General features: G+C 32.2%; 1 protein-coding gene across 1 annotated transcript; it reads right to left on the reverse strand.

Annotated features, from left to right (window-relative positions):
- Positions 1 to 336: 336 nt before the first annotated feature.
- LOC128997471 (nose resistant to fluoxetine protein 6-like) lies at positions 337 to 12,414 on the reverse strand. Its single transcript, XM_054423110.1, has 11 exons — positions 12,363 to 12,414; positions 11,056 to 11,271; positions 10,048 to 10,223; positions 9,019 to 9,209; positions 7,858 to 7,928; positions 7,011 to 7,207; positions 5,748 to 5,908; positions 3,719 to 3,887; positions 2,684 to 2,874; positions 1,254 to 1,392; positions 337 to 531 (listed from the first exon to the last, which is right to left on the reverse strand). The coding sequence occupies exons 1-11, from the start codon at positions 12,412 to 12,414 to the stop codon at positions 337 to 339; spliced, it is 1,758 nt and encodes a 585-aa protein (XP_054279085.1).
- Between the last annotated feature and the right edge of the window lie 3,028 nt (positions 12,415 to 15,442).

A 15,442-nucleotide genomic window follows, 5' to 3' on the forward strand; every position in this document is an offset into this window, starting at 1 on the left:
CTAACCTAAATACGTGTAGTACAGTGTTTGAAATGCCAATTATTTATATGATTTATAGTAACTGTAGGAAAAATACCATGTGTAACACGAGTTCAAACTGCCTTTACCCACTACTTACACAAATAACTATAGCAAAACAAGGAGTGAGCTGGTCTAGAACAGCCTCCAGAATCCAAATCCACGAGATTGCTGTTGTGGATCCAAAGTCCGTTGTACTATCCACAGTTTATTAGAGCCACTTACTTACGAAATTATATGCATATACAGTATTATAAAATTACGATTAGCTCGGTAAAAACCTGTTCATCATATTGTCCCCATTGAACTATCTGATACCTAACCTCCGTTTCCAGTAGAGCAGGCCAGTATAATCCATCCAACACCAAGAGACAGTGCAGGTCTGTGAAGGATGCCGTATGTAGAGTCTAGCCAAGGTGTGTAGACATACTCAGGGTCTTGGAAAATAGACACGGACAACACTGAAGTGAGTATCAACAGTGAGGATACGATCCATCCAGCCCACTTTTGAACCTAAAAACATCCATTGTTGTTTATTATGTAGTATTTTATTTTGATTTATTAGGTAGGTAATAATTTTTGTAAATAATATCTCTGTATTTGGCTATGCCTTAAAAAAGGTTTTAGGATCCGCATAACGAATTTATGTTATTTATATGTGTCCATCGTTCTATTTATGATACAAAATGTACCAACGTAAGGACTGTCTATATATATTTTTTGTGTTAAATGACTTGTGAAAGCATTGGATTCATTTTGATCTAACTTTAGAAAACACAAAAGCAACCGTGTAAAAAATAAACGATTGTTTTTGACATTGATTAAGTAGTCTAAGAGATGTATTTACTAGCTTAGTTATTATTTAAGACCATGATAATGAGAGTAGTAAATATTAAGTACTTAATTACTTTAAGAAATAGGTAAAAGTAAAATTTGGATTGGCTTTCAAGATTGTTTGTTAAATTTGTCAGTCTTTGGCTTAGTAATGAAGATTCAAATGAATAGGTGTATTCATTGGGTTTTTATTTATCAAACAAAACTCAAATGATTTGTAATTTAATGTATTATGGCAAACTATTTGAACATACTCTGATATGTTACGTTACAAACAAAATAATCTACACATATTTGTCGTAGGTCTTCATCTGATAAAACGTTGACCGTAAAACTAACCCATTTTATTGATTTTATTTACAATATAATAGTTATGAAACTTGGTTTATAGTATTCATTACCTTTGTTATTTTCAATATTATCTGTCCCTTGTTAATTTTGAACACCAGATAACCAAGGTATATTCCAATAAGGAAGGATGCTAATCTGTACTGGGTATAAAAATAGTCCAGTATATTGGTTCCTTCTCTGGTCCTATCCCTGAAATAATAAACATCTTATTTGAAATTTGAGATATTTTTTAACGTTGTTTTATCTTTTTACAATTATTATAATTTTAAATGCAATTTAATAAAGCCGATGTGAAATAGTAACCACAAAATATAAAGGTTTAAACAATATAAGGTTTTAACAACATAATATATCATAGAAATATGTTAAAACCAAGGTAACACATTTAATCAGTACGGTTTAAACTAAAATTTAATATCTATTGTATATCCTTAAAAAGAACATATCAATGTTTAGGTCAGTTCTAGAAACCCGTATTTATCTATAGACAATTATGTAAACAAAATGTTGTAAAGATGTTTGTGACTTGAGTGTGATGTATTTGATTTATGTAACGGTAAATAAATAATGTGACTCAATCTATGCATATTACAATGTTTTACGGAAATTAAAAATGTTTAATTTTATTTGTCAATAAACGCCTTGTGTAAATGTATCCGTTTGTTATATAAAATAATCCCTCCTGAATTGAAAATTAATTTTAAATAATTTGTTTTCTAATTTCCTTTTTACCACTCTTTATTACTTTTATTAGATAAGATATATTGGTTTTATTGTACGATTTTAAAAATAAAATGTTTTATTAACTTTTCAAAATTAAAAATATTGTTAGAAACGCATCAGTAATAGGTTTGAGATGATGCATCCATATGATTTCTAGGAGTATATCTCTTTAATAAAAAAATAAATTCAAAAATTGTTATCATTTCTAGTAATTTGTAAAAATAAGTAGATTTTATATATTTTACACTTGGGAGTGGGTTATGGCTATTTACATTACAAGTGTAGTAAGAGTGTTTTTACATCACGCAGGTGACTGTTTAGGTAAGTGTGATAGTTGCATAATTCTCCTAAGTGATGTAAACAAGCTCTTGAGTGTAACGTACAAGATTTTACCTGACCCGACAATATACAGGAGGCTACGAACAATATTTTTCATAATCCATTTCACTCATCTTAGCTTAGGAACATTGTTTAAAGCACAACAATAAAATTCAAGCGCACACCTGATTTCTAGCGTTGAGCGTCGTTGGCTCCATAGAGGTATATTCTTTTTAAGTTAAGCACTCAATGTTATTTAAATGGGTTTCATTACCTCACCGAGTGAGTTTTTTCAACTTTACATCACTCGTGAAGTAAAGAAGTTGTATTCATCACGCTTGGGATAGGGAAGTTTAACATGGCAGGTTAGGTAAAAATTAAAAACATTTTTAAACTGTAGAAAACTAGAGGAAATGCAATTTAAAAAAATCCAACTTACATTCGGATCAATCCTCCAGCCTGTATTTCGAGTAAGTAAGCATTGATTATTCCTCCCAAGGTTGAAGCGAAGAATGTGACTCCTAAGAAAAAAAATCCCCAGCGAGAGTTTCTATACAGTGGAATCAAAAGCAGCGGAGAAAATATGTACATTTGAAACTCTACTGCCAAATACCATGTTTGAGGAATGCACTGAAACACGCATAGAGTTCACCAATATTGCATTCCTAACCACTTTTGTTTATAAAGGTATCACATTTTATATGAGAATTTTATTATCATTCAGTTACTAACAATATTAAATATGTCAACTGAATATGTCACAATAATAAATATGTCACACCTTATACATACAAATTGAATTTTTTCATCCACAATATTATCTACAACAATCATTGGAAAAAGTTTTCTTTAACTTTGCCTAAATAATCTTAAAAACTATTTTTATCGAAATACATGTATCTCCTATTCATCGTTCTACGTGCAGTTAATTTATAATAGTTCACAACGAAAATATGTCGTTTTCCAACTACTGACGATAGTAATTATTTGTTAAAGGAAAAAAAACCAATCCTTAAGAAATCCCCCCCCCCCCTACCACTGATCTGTGTAATTAGGGAAACCCCGTAAAAAACAACTATGATTTTTGTTCAAAGGTTAAATCTGTTTAAGAAATCACCTCACCAATTTTGCTTTGCGTTAAAAATGCCGATAGCAAACTTTATAATAGTTGCTAATATCGTTGATAAACCTGTGTTCATACAGTTAAATTGAGTCAAGTGTAGTTCGATAAATTTACAACCGTATTAATTTTGTTATTACATATCATCAAAAGGGCAACACGAAAAAAAATTGGAAAATTGTACTAAGGTAAAAAATTTGTAACAATACATATCCATATTGTATTCTAAAATAAAAACAATAGAACACAAAAATATGATGTACTAGTACAGGGTAGTCTTTTTAAATTACGTAATGCTCAATATTAGACATTGATTTACTTAGCTATGAGATCTATTGTACATGAGCATATTACCATTTCATACGGAGTGATGTAGTTGCTGATGTATAATAAGTTGGCCCACCAATGTTTCTGGCAAAACTCCTGCTGGAAGACAAAGAGACGCCTCCAGACAGGACCTTCTGTTACTCTAACTAGAACAGTCGCGTAGAGTAGAACGACCAATGCGAGGGGAGGAGTCAACCTACATAAGAGGGGGGATTTGATATTTTGGGCTTAATTTAAATACAAAGAAAAAATACTATTTTACTGAATTAAAGGTGCCTATTTACAATATTAATTATCAAACATGACATGTAGTTCAATTATAATAAATTGAAATTTTTTATTTGATTTTAAGTGTGTATAAGTCAGTGGCATTTTTTACGTTTCGAAAAGGAACTGTCCAAACCCTGGTCTAACGTCAACCTTTTTGTTACATAGCATCATTAATTCATAGCCCAATGACAAATGACATCTGGGTCTGGAAACGATCTCGCATGGAATCGAACCAGCGACCTCCAGATTTGAAGAAGGGCAATATAACCACTCGGCTACCCAGACGGTTATGGTTTTACAATGCCACATGGTCATTTCTTATTTAGTTAGCGGGTAAATGAATCGTTATAGATATTGTTTAGTAACTACTATTATAATTACTGTAAATTACTATAGAATACTCGTAAAATGTTCGATTAAATCTTTTAGAGAGGCAAGCTAAGTGGGTGAGTATGCCATTAGAACGTTTCCCTGAACACTATAAGTTTTGTTATCTTGTGTAGTATTCTAAAAAAAAATTTGATTAGATTTAATTTAATATACAAATAGTAGCTCAAACATTCCTCTCACAACCATAGTTGTCTGTTTTACCTTTTCCCGCTAGGCATTTTTTTTTTCTTTTTTGTAAGGGAGAGGAGTGAAAATGCTTTTACGCACACAGGTAGCCAGCATGTAGTGTGAGACTCCTGAATCTATCACAGACTACTCACTAACCTCCTCCACTCTGTTGGACACAGACCTGGAATTGTTTGTCACATTACTTCAAGTCAGGCCAACATGTGACCTAAGCCCATTTTTGGACTCTCACCATTTTTGGCATTTAGATACTTTATGACCTACACCACATCCCGGTCAAGGTCGAGCTTCTTGGCGAGGAGAATACCCTGGATGTAATGTGACACACAGGTCCAATTGTCCTCACAACGCTGACAGTGGAAAAAGGTATGTTCCACATCATCGGGAATGCCTGGGCAGTATATGCAATCAGGTGACACGGGTTTGCCCATCCTGAACAGGTACGACCAGAAAAAGCCGTTACCCGTCAGAAATTGGGTGAGGTAGAAGTCCACATGTCCGCACCGCAAAACCTATATTATGTCGCGCTAGACATAATATAAGGAGAAAGTATAATTTTCGTAAAAATTCTCGAGTTTAAGTTTTGTGTGGACATATCCGTTTTTGATCCCCCCGAACACAAAAACGTTGTTTTCAAAAATATGTCTGTCCGTGTGTGTGGGATTATGTGGATTTTTATCTGGTTCCCAAAAAGAATGCCTCGATCAATTTTGCTAAACATCAAATATGTTAAGTATTGTCCTTTAATTTCTTAAAAAATAAAACAGTACCATCCCGATTATAGTAAAACTTCCGCGTATCTGATTTCCCTTAAGATATCCGAGTTCCTCCCACCTCTTATCCATGATAAGGCTTGTTGGCAAGCTAATGTGAGAAAGTATATATCAGATTGCTAATACCGTTTATTTATCGGCGCAATTGTATTAAAGGCAGCATTGTTTATTCCTAACCGATCTTAGACAAATAATACGAAGAAAAATAATAGATGATAGAAAATAATATGAAAAAGTATTATGTTCATCATTGGGATTTAGAAAAAAAACCTCCTTATTATTCAGTTTTAAATAACCACACTGCTTGTATTGTTAGGTGATTGTCAAAGGTGATAAACTCTACAAAAGCACAAGTCTCAGTCCAACCAAGAAAGATGTCACTTCAAGAATGAAACTTCACACAGTAAACTACAATTGATGACGATGGTTCGACTCACCTTAGGTAATGATGTAGCAGAAACTGTTTGTTAGAGAAGCCTCTGCCGGCTTGACAATGGCGGAAGTAATTGTATGTCACTTTCACCCCTGTGATTAGAAAGAATATCTCGACAGATAACTGAGCGTTCTCTACAGGGGCCCAGGCTATGTTGTCTATGTTCTGGAAGTATACAAGATGCCGACAATTAATGGCGTTGGTGCAGAATTTACATAAGTTATATGTTTATAGGCCTACTTAATAAAATAGTATGCGTTTGTGTACGAAATTGTTTTTACCCGTGGATTGTTTCCCAACAAAATATAGTAGAATACAGTTAATATTATAATTTACTAGAAATCACAAACTGGTTTTGAAGCTTGTACAGGATGTCCCAGCACATGAGTTGCAATCTCACATCGGATTTTTAAAACTTTGACTGTGAGTTCCAATTTTATGATTTTATATTGTATACACTTTGAACAGAACCTAGTACATAAACTGAGCAGGAGATGTGATTTATCTTTAATGGACATCTAGAATAAATTCCTAAACTATCTACTAATGAGAAGGCCTGCAAGTAGGTCTAACTTATATGATCCGTGCTCACAGTAAAAATAAGTTATATAATAAAATTACAATCCATTAAACCTTATGAAAAAAACTTATTTCAATAAGACGTATTACTATACTGCTGAATAGAAAATAAACCAATATTTAGGAAAATAGTATGTATCGAATCGACAGTTTTGCAGATACATTATCATTGTGTATATGATCAATTATCATAAACATATGAAATTGGGTTTTCATAAATATAGAAAACTAGTAGTATAAGGAAATATGAATAACAGATCATGTTTATAGAAATATATCAACGCAAACCAATCTATTGTTTATTGCTACAAATGTCTCTTATTTAAACATTTATATAATAAAACTATTTTGTGTAATTTAATTATTAAGTGTTTGTACCTCTTCCATTAGTTCATTGCCACTAAAATTTTATTTAAATATTTGATGTAATTATCGACTATTAAAGTGTAGGCTAAGGTTAATTTATTTTGGGTTCCGTTAGGTTAGAAACAAGACCAACATACAATTTCAATTGTGTATTGTTACATGTTATTTTAATAGTGATTTAAAGAGAAAAGTCTTAATTTCTGTGTGATAAATTACAAACAAAATAGAATGGCTATGTCTCCATACTTGTAAACTTATTACGCATCTACCAACTATGGGTATTTTACCCAACTATGGGTAAGTGGGTATTTTACCGAGTTACCTCAGCCAAATATTTAAACCGAAAGTTAGGACAGGCAAGTAGGTGTATCATGCGATATCCAAGCATCATCCAAGCCATGGCAATCACCCGTAGACCTGAGAGACATCTTGGTGTGTTGCAGGTGTGAGAAGTGTCTAGGAGACTACGACAGTTGCGAGATACAGAAAAACTCCTCAAAAGCTCAGACCAACATACATCTGAATAAAAACAACAGCTAATGAGTGCTGAATGATGTAATCAAGCTATTAAGCCTTTGCATAAATTGTGTACTCAATTCTTCTAACTATCAAAAATTAGCTTATTCTGGAGATTTTCTGCGGTGGGTGTATTTTAAGTATTATCAAGAAATAACATACTGCTTACTCTTTTATTTTTGCTCAATTAAATAATTTACGTAATTAAATCCAAATTTTAATTAGGTCCTTGATTAATTAGATCCTTATTAAGATTATTTCCCACGGTCAAATAGTTTTTCACATGCCATTAAGCACTGTTTATTTTGGCCTGTTTTAATTAAGAAAATATTGTACTTGAAGGGGGATATAACGTTAAAATTAAAATTTTCTCAACATGAAAATGTGTAATAATTAATTTACAAAATGAAAACCTTCATTAATCGCAGTAAAAACAACTAAAACGTTAGAAAGTTGCAGAAAGTATTAGTGAAAGATTAGCATTACTTTTTTTCTCCCTTACACATTCTGAATAAAAATAGTTTTAAGTGGTAAGATATTATTCGGCAATAGCCTAATGAAAAAGTTGATTTGGTCATTGACAAAGATTTGGTATAAAGCTATCAATTACCTGGATAATGAAGTAGAGGCTGTTTAACAGTTTAATACGTTACCTGTATTATCAGAGCTGTTGTCAAACCACGTACCAGCGGTGACTAGTAGAAGTATAACTATCACAACCAACCTAAAAGTAACACAAGCATATATTTGAAAACAGCATATGATTAATCAGACAACTCCTCCACATAGCTTATACGTTTAACTGTTACAGAACTGCATATGTTTTACATAACTGATTTTTAAGCGTTAGAAATGAGAAAAAAGGGTAAACATAAGGTCAATATTCCCAATGTACAATAGTCGAACAGTTAATATACATGTATTCTTTGAGTCGTAAAACAACTAGTTTTTTTTGGCAGAGCTCTGTGATTAAACTAAGTGGAAATCCATTATCCGTATTAAAAAATAAATATGAATATTTATGCAAAAAGATTAACTCTTTTTCGAGTTTACGGGTGGCTTATAAATTATTTTACAATTAATATTTTTTAAATGTAAATCTACATGACTGTTTGTTTTGACAAGAAAAAGTTAAATGTCATATTTGTAAAATATGCATATGTAAATAAAAGAATAATAGCTAGTGTGTTTAATGTTTATTGTAATACTAGACAATTCATTCTAGATCAAGGTGTAGGTAGTTTTATTATACAAATGAACCACCAGCGGAATTATACCACTGATTTAGTAAGAAATGAGAAAATTTTACGGATTGTTAGACTCGCTTAAGCTCCTCCAATGAAATCCATACTTAAAACATTAGTTTCTAGCAGATCAGCACATTACTTTAAATTTTGCCTCAAGGGAATCCTCTAGGGTATTTGCTGGTTATAGCCCGATCAAGATCGACCTTTCTCACCCAAAGAATAGACTGAACGAAATGCTTAACGCAGTTGAAGGTGTTGGGGGCATTGCTCAATAGATGTTTGTGAACACAATAATAGTGCGTTGAAGTAAATAACTGTTTCCTGTCAAACTCCCTTCCAACCAAGTCAATCTGAAAATCCAGCCTATGAACACAAAGTAACCTCTACGCTACATCAACTATCACTGTTGGACAAACTAAGGGAGAAAATGTATTTTCGGCTGTAACACTCTGTTCATAGCCCATTCGTCTATGTGACGTTCTTTCAAATAAAATAAAATCTGACCACATCTGATACTTACAAATAAGGTTAAGACTTTATTTGTCAAAAACCAATAGTTATACTTACATAGCGACGCGGTCTCCCCTGGTCCATGGTAGAGGCTTAACCGATGAGCAGCTGGAGTTGTAAATAATAGCAGAAGCGTTGACAGAGTTGAGCGCAAGGTCCATGTGAGTCTTAACATCTCGGGAACTACACGAGTCAGGAACACACACGGAGAACATCAGATCTATCCTCAGTGTGGGTAGAATAGGACGCTGGAAACATTAATAAACATTTGTACATTTTTGATTATGTAGCTTAATGGTTACAATTTTCACGTTTAAATGTAAGGACTGCTACCTGGTTCAGTTCCAGACTGGGTTAATTCTAGAACATTCCCTTAGGGCTCACAACCAATAAAGTTATCTAACAAAAGGTTGGCGTGTAATGGTAAATAGAAAAAAAACATAAATTATATTTGAATAGTAGCAAATAGCGTGACAATTCACCCCTAAATTTAAATAAAACTATTAATTTAATACTTAAATATGGTTGCCTATAAAGATGATTTTTGGATGCTTTGGATGTGTAAATGCTGAATAATAATGTCTAACACAATTCAATTGCACATTATTAATCAATATATTCGAAATATTGTGACAACATGCTCAAACAAACTGTTTAGAATGAGTAATAACTTTAGTAAACAGAATAAAAAAATCATACAATTATTACAATTCCCCTACACATTTTCAGATTTTTCTTTGCGGGGACTCATCCACTAAGTATTTCCCATTCCAACAGAATTAAATTTGAGTTTTTTATAAAAGTAATCGGTTATCCGATTGCCAAAATAGTATTAGCAGGATTCCGAAGATTTAAAACAAACCATTAAAATATTACACATCTCTAAATAACTACCATTGTTTAGACATTGTATGATACATCACGTATGAGATGTCAACAACAAACATGTTATGAGATTACACAGAAACTCTCATGACCTTATCAAGCATAACTCTCCAGTCAGAACATAGCCTGGGGGGTAATCAATCTGATCAATGAATATGCAATTGAGTAGCGGTAGATGATTGTAGACTCTTGAGACTTAACCTTTGGGTTCAAGGAGTCCATATCCAGTGGTAGTATTCCTCTTGTCTCCACCGCACATAGTTGTCCACCAAACAGTCCTTGTGGATGCCTGGCGCTGAGGCACTGTCCATGGTTACCCAGGTCCATAATGTTACCGTCCAGGAGTCCGGAACCGCCCTTGGAGGAAGCGTCCACCACTGAATGTGAAACTTTATTTGTGAATGGTTCTCAATAAAAATGTTAAGCTATTTTTATAAACAGCTTCTACATTTAACTGATTTACTGATTTAAATGACTTACGTTGTTCCCTTGTAATACTTAACAGACTACATTTTTAATTTTAATTAGTAAAGGGGTTTAGTGTGTAATTATAGGCTACAAATAAATGTAATGTTATTAAATAATATAGTTGCGAAACTCTTATACCACTCTTGTTTGAAATAAATGTTTTGGCTATAATAGTCTACAACCTAATTGGTTGTTTCCCTACATTTTATACTCTCAGTTAAGTCTTTTTAGTACGTATTTACTTTTTTGACAATAAACAATAAAAATGTGATTTTTTACAGATCCAAGCAAATAGCCTTAGTAATTTTCGTTTTGTCAGTGTTGGTCTAGCGTTGAATGATCATTACTAGACATGAGTATTTGAAAATTACTCCTCTAATTTCCTTTTTATTTTAATTATAAGAATAATGTATTTAAGCGTATTTAACCGTATGGTGAGTCGATAGCTCAGTTGGTAGCGTCACGGACTTCGGGCCCAAGGCAGCAATGTCGTGGGTTCGGATCTTGGTCACTGCCACTAAAATTTATCAGTACAGTTCACCTTCGTATTGTACCGGCTCACCCCTTGCTTTGCTGGATACGTTCCACGCACAGATCTGTAGTCTATGTGGACGGGCAAATGCAAGATTAAAAGAGGCCACCAACCTCCTAAAAAAAATTCACTTTTCAATTAAAACAACCATAATAGGCAAACTATAATAACTACAATCAAACAAGGTTAAAAAGTTGTTAACAACTTACTTTTCAGTGCCCAAATTTCGTAGTTTAGAAAGGCATCGAACAAAAGAGAGCTGTGATTGCGGCAAACATCCAGCTCTGAGTCTATTGGAATGTAGTACGTAGCGGTGTGGTACATTGCCTCGTCTAAAACCTCCTTGGGTAGAGGTGCAAGGATCTCTCGTACCTCTGCTAACCTGTGCAGTATCTTGGGCACCATATCGTCTATCTTGTCTGATACTGGGAAAATAACACAGTACACAGTGCATTAGCCTGACACTAATTTACATGATTTATTTCAATTTAATATTAGAGTCCCACGGCTCCATTGCTTTAATAATTTTTACAATATTATTCTAGTTGGATTATTTTAATACAAACAGTGTCAAGTAGTGTGATTCTAGGTGTGGTTGAAAACCTTTTCTTCATTCCTCCTCATAAGCCATTGTAATTGACACGACCCATACAACTAACAGACATTAGTGGATCTTACATGACACGTGGGGAAAGATAATATGAGGATTTACATGTCATTCAGTTTTCCAACTAGTACTTTATTTTTGTATGCTAGGATCTTACGTATACGTTGGTTGTAATCGTCTCGAGGCAAAACTAATTGTTATACATGTTCAGAGAGATGTGTTAAATATGTGTGATGATTGACAAATTGTGAATACATGAAATTTTGGTTAAAATGTTCGTTAATGCTCAATACAATGTACAAAGACGGTAAGAACATAAAAAAATATATTTATTATTACTACACACAAAGGATCACATGCTCTTCGTAATGTACATCATCCCATCTCTACCAACTGGAATAACCTTCTCCAAGCAGAAAAATAATCGGTGATAAAGTTCTAAAACTTTGGTATACAATCAACCATAACAACAAGCCTTGTACAAAAAAAGTAAATTCTATAGTTATTTTGCTGATAAAACGTTACTAAAATAGTACGTTAAACATAATGTTTTATATAACATTGGTAAAACTTTCTTTGTTGAGAATAAGCATCGATAAGCACCGTCCTAGAAGGTTCTCCTATTCAATTATACCACCAAGTAGTTTCATTCGAGGGAAATACTTTAGTATGGACACTGCAAAAATAGATAGTTTGGATGTTTGAAATTATTACGTATTATGAACACTTTTTATTCCAAGTAATTGTGTATTTGTAGGTTACTACATAAACTTATTGCAATGAAATGTATTTTTAGACTCTTTGGAAATATGTTTGAATATACTTTTGCCATTACCATCTTTTTTAATTTTTAATACTGTAATTTTAAACATAATACACATTATAGTTATATAAGTTTTTCTTTCTTACCTACACATGTTGTAAGACCTATCACCATCAGCAATACTAGATGACCTCCCATGGCGCTGTCACATTGCGACTGTTCCTCCGCCCCCCCCCCCTTCACAGCACTCACGAACACACTCTCTCTCTACGATCTTCAATATTAAGGATTCATTAGCCGTCTCCTACCTAAGAACCATCATACATTATTATGCATCTGATAGTTACTTAGAATTAATGATATTCTGTATTGAAGTTAATGTAAACATTTCAGTACGGTCACTTGACAGTGTGGAAACGGTGGCATGATCTATACGATGTAAAAAGGATAGTTAACTCACTTTCCCTTTGCGGTCTTTAGGCCACTTATGGTGTCCACTGTCTATTTAAAGCTAGATATCATAAACTTTACCCAGTTGTACTCACAGATACGCTAGGCCACTGTGTTAATTTTAATCTTTTTGTTAATGCCGTGTGTAAATTTTGCTGTTTGGTACCCACTGTTGTTTTTGCGTCAGGTGTGATTAAACAGTTTTCCTCAGTAGGTATAGCGGTTTCTGAAAACTCGGTTGACAAAGTGAGGTAAGCATGTAAAACCCCTAAATTTACAAATTAATTTGGCTGATTACGTATTTTAGCAATTTAATCAAATAAATAATATTATAACCTCCATCTTCATTGCTGTAATTTTTATTGGTATCTAAAAATATAACAGCTATTTAATTTATTTTGTAGTTGATGCTTAATTTTAAAAGCAAAAACCTAACTATATTCTAATAACCTTACAACTCAACATAAAATATATATATTAAAAACCTAAATTTATGATTGAATTCAAAATCAATTTCTTAAAATAAAATTACATTAAGAGTAAAATATATATTGAGAATACATATTTCTGCATAGCTGAAGAGTGACTAATTTAACTGCAAAATAAAATACGTCTAATGCTTAAAGCGTTAAGCGAGATAAATCTTATTTCAGGATTGAATTAATTATCAAGGGAAGTGATAATTTACTGTAATTGCCTTTGAATAGAAGGAGTAATTAGAAGATGCTTTTGATTAACTAATTTACTGAAAATATTTTGTTTTACAAAGGGATTTAAACACATATAACATTAGCCTGGTGGAGAGCCTGCAGTACTCTACTATTAACTTGTTATATTTTGTTAGTTTACATGTCTTTAAGAGCTAGGTTCAAATCTTACTTATAACTGATGGGTTTAGTTATGTGGTGGTGGATTGAAACTGTATCTAACTATAAACCAAAAAGTTAACAGTAACTTTCATTTCAAATCTCCCTTTACAAAACCATTCTATATTTAACATTTTATCTGTATAGGAAATATTGAGGATAACACTAGATTACAATAAGTTTCCGTGCTTTCATGAAGGATATTCCGTTGATTCAACTTATGTCGTTACTTTATCTCAACATGGATTTAAAGAAGATTTGCAAAGTAGATGTAGAGACTTACGTAACGTTAGTTTTATCCCAGATCACAGTCTTGTGGCGGGAAAGATATTTATATTCATCCTTGTGATAAAGCTTCCTTATCAATACACGATCACACTGACGATGTTTTAGTTAGAGCAAGAGTCTTCAATATGAGAAAAAAACCGAATGAAATAGTTCATGAATCATAACGTAGAGAGAACTTGTTATGAATAGATTAATATTATATGTTTTCAATTTAAAACTATTGAAAACTTTGAGAACGGACTAAATTATAAGTTTATTGGGGAACAAAATAAAATACAAAATAACCAATTTTACTTATAAAATTAAATTAAAAAATATTTCTCATAAAGGAATTATTCAATAATATTTTCAGTCAGTCTAAGATCTGTAGAGTTTATATCCGATGAACGATATTGTTACCAATAAAAAGCTTAGTTAGTTTGGAGAAGCTTTTAATTAATAATATAAAAGTTTTAGTTATGAAATGGTGGAATTAATTCAATCAATTAATCGTTCATTAGAAAATATGTTATTTATTAGCTAAGATTAATCATTGAATTAATAGAATCCTCCATCGTAAAAAAATCAAAACATATTTACTTGAACGACATAAAGATGTTTTGATTTATTACGAGAGTTGGTTTGACGATTGATATTGCCTATTGGGTCTGATGATGATTGGAGCGTCCAATCGAAATTGATCACTACTTACCAACTTTTATATTTATTTACCATCTAATGATCTCCAGTATCCAAACTAACTTTAAGCTATGATATTTATACACTTTTTACGTAAATATTTTAAACATATTTGGGTAATGTGTTGATACCATATAAATGTTATTAGACTATATATTTTGTTTTTTTCAGATTTTTATCGAACACCTATATGGTATCAACACATTACCCAAATATGTTTAAAATATTTACGTAAAAAGTGTAAGAATATTATTGCTCAAAGGGTGTTCGGATACAGGAGGTCTTTATATTAATTTATGTGCAGATCATTGATAAAAAGAAAAAAAATATATGAGTTTTGTCAACTTAAGGCTTTGGGTTTAAACAGAGAACCATTTTGTATTATATTCTTATTTAATGTACTAGGGTTTTTGGTGTGTGGTTTTGTCAATATTTACGTCATAATTCACATTTCAATGCATAAAGTGGTTAAAAGGGTTTCACAGAATAGCTATTTATCCGAATAACAAAATCTACTTCGAGGGATAAAATATCATTTCCCGTACCCCAGGGAGCACATTATTATTAGCGGTTTCATTTCCTTTCCATTCAATTTAGATTTTATAATTGTATCAGGACACGGGGGCATTACAGTTTCCCATTTAATTGGAAAATTGTAAAATCTCCTCACTTAAAATCAAAAATCACAATAACTGTTTTAAATCATGTTGTATTTTATATCAAAGTTATATTCGTGTATTGATAAATCAAAAGAATTATAGAGTTTAAATCATCCATTTTTTAGAAAGGTTATACATGTATTAATTGTTATTACACATGTATGAGTATACATGTATGTTAGGGAATGAACTGTAATACCTCCAACAATTAAATGGTTTTGCAGTTTATATAAATAAAAATATAAAAAAATCTTTCCCAAAAGTTTGCTTGGTGGCAAATTTCTT

The sequence above is a fragment of the Macrosteles quadrilineatus genome, unplaced genomic scaffold (assembly GCF_028750875.1).
Source record: "Macrosteles quadrilineatus isolate MER2022 unplaced genomic scaffold, UCM_ALF_1.0 Scaffold_6__1_contigs__length_79288215, whole genome shotgun sequence".
Lineage (NCBI taxonomy): Eukaryota > Metazoa > Arthropoda > Insecta > Hemiptera > Cicadellidae > Macrosteles > Macrosteles quadrilineatus.

What these genes read in the sequence shown, in the direction of transcription:
- LOC128997471 (XM_054423110.1), bottom strand. Translation starts at nt 12,414, where the DNA reads ATGGGAGGTCATCTAGTATTGCTGATGGTGATAGGTCTTACAACATGT. An exon ending in TGGACTCCTTGAACCCAAAG is followed by an intron (nt 9,210 to 10,047) that starts GTTAAGTCTCAA and finishes TAATGTTTCCAG; the next exon opens with CGTCCTATTCTACCCACACT. An exon ending in CAACAGCTCTGATAATACAG is followed by an intron (nt 7,208 to 7,857) that starts GTAACGTATTAA and finishes GTTTTTATTCAG; the next exon opens with ATGTATGTTGGTCTGAGCTT.